The sequence below is a fragment of the Nanorana parkeri genome, unplaced genomic scaffold (assembly GCF_000935625.1).
Source record: "Nanorana parkeri isolate BGI_ZX_2015 unplaced genomic scaffold, ASM93562v1 scaffold3174, whole genome shotgun sequence".
Classification (NCBI taxonomy): domain Eukaryota; kingdom Metazoa; phylum Chordata; class Amphibia; order Anura; family Dicroglossidae; genus Nanorana; species Nanorana parkeri.
This window is the reverse complement of record NW_017309442.1, coordinates 25,659-32,251: the sequence shown is the minus strand read 5'-3', so window position 1 is coordinate 32,251 and position 6,593 is coordinate 25,659. Positions and strand designations below refer to the sequence as shown.

The following is a 6,593-nucleotide window of genomic DNA, read 5'->3' as shown; positions in this document are numbered from 1 at the left end:
AGTTGATTGAAGCCGTCATATTAATTTAGCTTCCAGATGTCAAGCTCTTATTTTGATGCATCTATCACCGTGCATTGAAGGCCTGGTGGGCTACCAGAGGGATAACCCCAGAACATTCTCTACTGCTGGGGTCCTTCATTTCCTGCAAGTGGATCTTGACCAAAGCCACCTTTCCCTCACCCAGTCTGAGCTCTAATTCATTTTTGTCTTTTATGATATATTTTTGTTGTTAGATGGAGTGAGGATAGGTTAAGAACTATTTCACGTTTATATCAGCAAGGCAGGAAGTGAGGGGAAATTTCCCCAATGTAGACACAGCTATGACAACCAGACAGAGGAGGTAACCATTCCACATGTTCAGAGGAAAACTATGGCTGAAGTTTCACTTTCAATTACACACTATTAAAATGTACCCCTTTGGATCAAGGGAATGACCATTGTATCTCGGATGTAGATAATGCCTATGTTATACAGGGGTACAGGTACTCCTAGAATGAGATCTCAATAGGTTGGACTTGATGGACTAATGTCTTTATTCAACCTCAAATACTATGTAACTATGAATTATGGAGTCCATCACTGTGATCTTGAGGAGGAGAACCAAGGTGGCAGCGAATATTCCATGTGGCATTTGTAGTGGCTCATTGAAACCTAAGAATAGAAGCTGACGAACATGGAACAGGCCTTTTGGACTCTCTGTTTCACCAATGGATGACTCTCTATGAACTGAGCTCATTCCCATCACCAATGGAGGACTCTCTATGAACTGAGCTCATTCCCATCACCAATGGATGACTCTCTATGAACTGAGCTCATAGTCATGTGTACAGGATGAAAGGACACAACAGAATATTGTAAGTCACTGAACTTTATTGTTAATTTTACAAAGTCAGAATTACTCATGATCAATACAAAGATGTCATCTAAATTTCTTGTGTAACTTGAGTAAAATATCAAAGTCCATTAAATATTTTCCTTGACTCAGCTTTTTCATCAAGGCAGAATGAAGAACAGAGACGGGCAGCAACCAAAAGGTTCTTCTGTGAAGGTAATGATGACAAAATCAACAAAGTCACGATGAAAGGAAACACACAGGAAATACCATAATCTGCGTCCCATAGAGAAGAGGTCCATTTTCTGGTGATTTGGAAATATCCCAGAGTGTGGAAAATGTTTCCCCCACCATTTGCTCAAAATGTGGGTGCCATCAGCATCAGCAGGTGTGTGTTCTCTGATGCCTAATTAGATTTCCCTTATTTGTAAAACTTTTCCTGCACTCCGAACATGAAAAAGGACGCTCACCTGTGTGACTTCTCTGATGAGTAATAAGATTTTCTTTTTGTGTGAAACTTTTCCCGCACACTGTGCATAAGTAAGGACGGTCACCCTTATGAGTTCTCTGGTGTCTAAGCAGGTGTGAACGCTGAGTGAAACACTTCCTGCACTCGGAACAGGAATAAGGGCGCTCACCCGTGTGAATTCTCTGGTGTATAACAAGTCCTCTTTCCTCAGTGAAAAATTTACCACATTCTGAACATGAAAATGGAGGTTCACTCATGTGACTTCTCTGGTGTATAAGAAGTGCTCTTTTCTCAGTGAAACATTTCCCACACTCCATGCAGGAAAAAGGGCGTTCGCCCGTGTGACTTCTCTGGTGTGTAATAAGGTGCTCTTTCTGAGTGAAGCATTTCCCACAGTCTGAACATGAAAAAGGACGCTCACCAGTATGACTTCTTTGGTGTCTTAGGAGACTTCTTTTCTGAGTGAAGCATTTCCCACACTCTGAACATGAATATGGCGGTTCACTCATGTGAATTCTCTGGTGTGTAAGAAGTGCTCTTTTCTCAGTGAAACCTTTTCCACACTCAGAGCATGAAAAAGGACGTTCACCTGTATGAACTCTGTGGTGGCTAATAAGTTTCCCTTTCTCAGTGAAACATTTGCCACACTCTGAACATGAGAAAGGATGCTGGACGGAGTGACTTCTCTGATGTCTAAGAAGCTTTCCTTTCCCAGCAAAACTTTTTCCACACTCTGGACATGAAAAAGGACGCTCACCAGTGTGAATTCTCTGGTGTATGACAAGAGCTCCTTTCTGAGTGAAACCTTTCCCACAAACTGAACACGAATAAGGACGTTCACCCGTATGTATCCTCTTGTGTCGAAGAAGGTCTCCTTTCAAAGTGAAACATTTTCCACACTCAGAACAAGAAAAGGGCCGCTCCCCTGTGTGAATTTTCATATGGGTAAGAAGGTTTCCTTTCTCAGTGAAACTTTTCCCGCACTCCGAACATGAATACGGACGCTTGCCTGTGTGAATTCGCTGGTGTACAACAAATACTTTTTTCTCAGCAAACGTTTTCCCGCACTCTGAACACGAAAAGGGTGCACCGTTGTGAGATCTGAGATGGAGCAGAAGTTCAGATTTCGCCTCAAAAGCTTTCCCGCACACCGAACACGACAATGAACTCTTTCCTGTGCGAACCCCTTCATGACCTAAAGAAGATTCCTTGGGATTATATGAATCTGTTGGTCTATCTGTACCGTGAAATCTCCAGTGGAGGTTTGAGGTTGTGTCATGTGACTGATCAGAAGATTCCTCGGGATCAGAGGAATCCATTGACTTCTTCACACGGTTGGAGCGGGTATGAAGATTCCGAGTAATGGGATTTACTCCGGGAGAAGATTGTCCATTGTCATTATTTTCAATGTTACGATACGGAGATGAATTAGAACCTCCCTCAGACGTGATCTCTACATAACGACCGTCTGTTGGAAAACAATTTTAAAGAAATGTTAATATGTGTTGGTCTATCATGTATGTTGGTGCAGCACTAAATAGGTTTGAGGAGCTCCGACATGGAACTGTCCACCAATGTAAGAAACATTCTTCCCATTGACCACCAAAGGAACATGACGTTATATTGAGGAATGGAGATGGACCTTCATATGGTGTACAGTATCTCCTCCTCATTTGTTGGTCACATGACGTTATATTGAGGAATGGAGAAGGACCTTCATACGGTGTACAGTATCTCCTTCTCATTTGTTGGTCACAAGACATATCGGGGATTGGAGATGGACCTTCATATGGTGTACAGTATCTCCTCCTCATTTGTTGGAGACATGACGTTATATCGGGGATTGGAGATGGACCTTCATATGGTGTACAGTATCTCCTCCTCATTTGTTGGGGACATGACGTTATATTGAGGAATGGAGATGGACCTTCATGTGGTGTACGGTATCTCCTCCTCATTTGTTGGGGACATGACGTTATATTGAGGAATGGAGATGGACCTTCATGTGGTGTATAGAACATGGGTATAATGGTAACCACAGCAGTTACGTTCTTCTGATCGCTCTAACCTCTAGGTTACGATACCTCTACAATATCTGTGGTGAAATAGGTTCTTATAGAGTGAAAGTAAAACTTATCTTTATTAACGATTGTACAGTTTTCTATGTTGGATAACAGCAGCACAGACAGTATTATGTTACGGACACAAATCTAGACCAAGACACCAATTCTCTCTATGTAGAAGATTTGGCAAAAGATCATTTGGTGCGAGTTGATCACATCACCCCTAAATCCGACCAAGAAATTACTTGTTCAGTTTAAAGTAGATGAAGACTCTAACTGGCCTGGCTTCTCCACTCTGCTGGTCTACCGTTAATCATTTAGCTTCATCTTACCTCATGTTTTCCTGAATGTCTGCTAATTCTCCACAACTTTTGGTCACACCCCATACTTTGTATGAACTGAAGACGTAAATCAGTACACTCGTGTTTATTACTTACCTGTGCCGATATCTAGAGTGGAATCCTCCTCTTTACGTTTCAGAATCATCCCAACTTCCTCCATAGACTGCTGAGCTCCGCTCACAAATGTCTGTTCTTCTTCCTCTTTAACCTCAACTTTCATATCCATCAGGTTCTTACCCTAATCCCCAAAATGATAGAACACATGGAAAAGTAAGCTCTACGGGAACAGGAACGTCATCTCATGGAGTTTAGACTTACTTCTAGGTGTTGAGTTCTAACTACCTGATCATGGTGGGGGATGGTGAGATCTTCCTGGGTGGAATCCCGGGAATACAAAGGGCGGGGACATCTCTCTGGTGGGTTCCTCTTACTGGATCCATCTGTAGGAAACACACACACTGACTGAATACATTGTTTCTATGTGTGTATCAGATGATGGGGGATCTAGGTGTACCCTCCGTACTTCTCTCTCCTCTTACCCGGTGATGTGAGGGACGGCTCATTCTCCATCACGGCGTCCTTGTAGAGATCCCGGTGTCCTTCTAGATACTCCCACTCCTCCATGGAGAAATAGACAGAGACATCCTGACACCTTATAGGAACCTGACACACACAATAATACAGTCACCACCCAGACACACCCCTTGTCTGTTCCTGGACCATGTCCCAGAATTCCCGGCACCGCTCACCTCTCCTGTCAGCAGCTCGATGATCTTGTTGGTGAGGTCTAAAACCTTTTGTTTGTTTCCCTCAAGTCTCGAGAACAGAAGCGAAGACACGGTGATGGTGCTCTGTTTTTCTCTTAGTCCTGACGACAATTGGTGGCTTCTCACTTTTGTATTATTCTCAAGAGATGTCTTCATTACGACTTCACAGTCCTGTGAGAAACACAAATAAATACATTAACGTTAAAATCCCCCTCACCTTTATGGTCAGGTCTGTGTTAGATAAGGATGATGTCAAAGTACACTTCCATAAATTTTCCTCACCTCTCCAGTTAGCAGGTAGATGATCTCCTGAATGCTCTTTAGTATTATCTTCTTAAAATACATGTTCTTTTTTCCCATCTTTGCATAACAGAGAGGCGGCTGATCCTTCATCACGATGTCCTTGTAGAGATCCCGGTGTCCTTCTAGATACTCCCACTCCTCCATGGAGAGATAGACAGAGACATCCTGACACCTTATAGGAACCTGACACACACAATGATACAGTCACCACCCAGACACATCCCTTGTCTGTTCCTGGACCATGTCCCAGAATTCCTGGCACCGCTCACCTCTCCCGTCAGCAGCTCGATGATCTTCTGGGTGACTTCTAGGATCTTCTGGTCACTGCTCATCCTTGGCGTTGGGGAATGACCTGAAGGCACCATGATGGGTGATGTCCCTTGAGGACGGCTATTGAGTGCTAGTGGCTCACCGGATATTTTCCTCACTACTGTATAATCCTGTGTAGAGATACATGTGCAGTCAGCTTTGTTTCTCATTACAATAATAGGAGTGATGGCAACATTCCCAGAATCCTCCTCACCTCTCCGGTCAGCAGGTAGATGGTCTCCAGGGTGAGGTCTAATATCCGTTCACTCATGTGATTCCGGTTCTTCTCCATTTTTAATTGATGTGGTCATGTGATCTATACCGGACTCTCCTCTCTGTAGATGGATAATAACATGAGAATGATGTGGACTGTCCCGGGATGAATAATGTCTACACAACGTTCTATAAATGGCGGCTCTGGATGGACAGTTGGATAAATGGCTCTATATTTAGGATGTATCCGGTCTATAAATGGTGGCTCTGGATGGACAGTTGGATAAAGGGCTCTATATTTAGGATGTATCCGGTCTATAAATGGCGGCTCTGGATGGACAGTTGGATAAATGGCTCTATATTTAGGATGTATCCGGTCTATAAATGGCGGCTCTGGATGGACAGTTGGATAAATGGCTCTATATTTAGGATGTATCCGGTCTATAAATGGCGGCTCTGGATGGACAGTTGGATAAATGGCTCTATATTTAGGATGTATCCGGTCTATAAATGGCGGCTCTGGATGGACAGTTGGATAAATGGCTCTATATTTAGGATGTATCCGGTCTATAAATGGCGGCTCTGGATGGACAGTTGGATAAATGGCTCTATATTTAGGATGTATCCGGTCTCTATGTATTGGATGCATCTGTCCTCTATATATGGGAAGCAGCATCGGATGGAGATCAAAGATGTCTCAGTGACAATGAAGGACGAGGACGGACATGACGGGGGAGGGGAGGAGGGTTACCGTGTGTAAATATAAAACATCTTATTACCTCCTGTGCTGCCAGTTCCAGCAATGTCTCCTCTTTACTTCCTCCCAACTCAACTCTGACCCAGAACTTCCTGTTTACACCGGACATCACTTCCTGTCTGTATCGACATCACTTCCTGTTTGCACATTCCACCAATCGTATATGACATCACCACCTTGTGGAGCGTATATAAACTGCAGTCTAAATTTTTTAACACTTTGGCCATGACTTTGGGCGTTATGCGCCAAGGAGCTGAAGGATATAGCCGTAGGTTTGGCTAATCCTTCAGCTTACTTCGTCCGCCGGAGCCCGTACAGCGGCTGAAGCGCTCTGCCGAGCACATACACCGAAGCACTCTGCCAAAACAGACCGTTTTCCCTGCAAAATGTAAACAAGCAGCAAAAAAAACAAAACGTACGGGGCCCTTCTCCCAAACCATACCAGACCTTTTAGGTCTGGTAGGAATGTTAGTAGGGACCCCCAGTTAACAGTTAAAAAAAAAAAAGTGTGTGATGCTCCTCCCAGAAGTCATACAAGG

The 6,593-nt window shown here is 43.7% G+C and overlaps 1 protein-coding gene across 1 annotated transcript in view; it reads right to left on the bottom strand.

Moving 5' to 3' along the window:
- LOC108802852 (zinc finger protein 850-like) overlaps positions 1-2,331 on the bottom strand; it is a 22,498-nt gene extending 20,167 nt beyond the window's left edge. The window contains exon 1 of the mRNA XM_018574707.1: positions 1,221-2,331. Coding sequence (XP_018430209.1) covers positions 1,221-2,242 — 1,022 coding nt within the window. The 5' untranslated portion in view covers positions 2,243-2,331. The remainder of the gene's footprint in view (positions 1-1,220) is intronic.
- Positions 2,332-6,593: the final 4,262 nt, after the last annotated feature.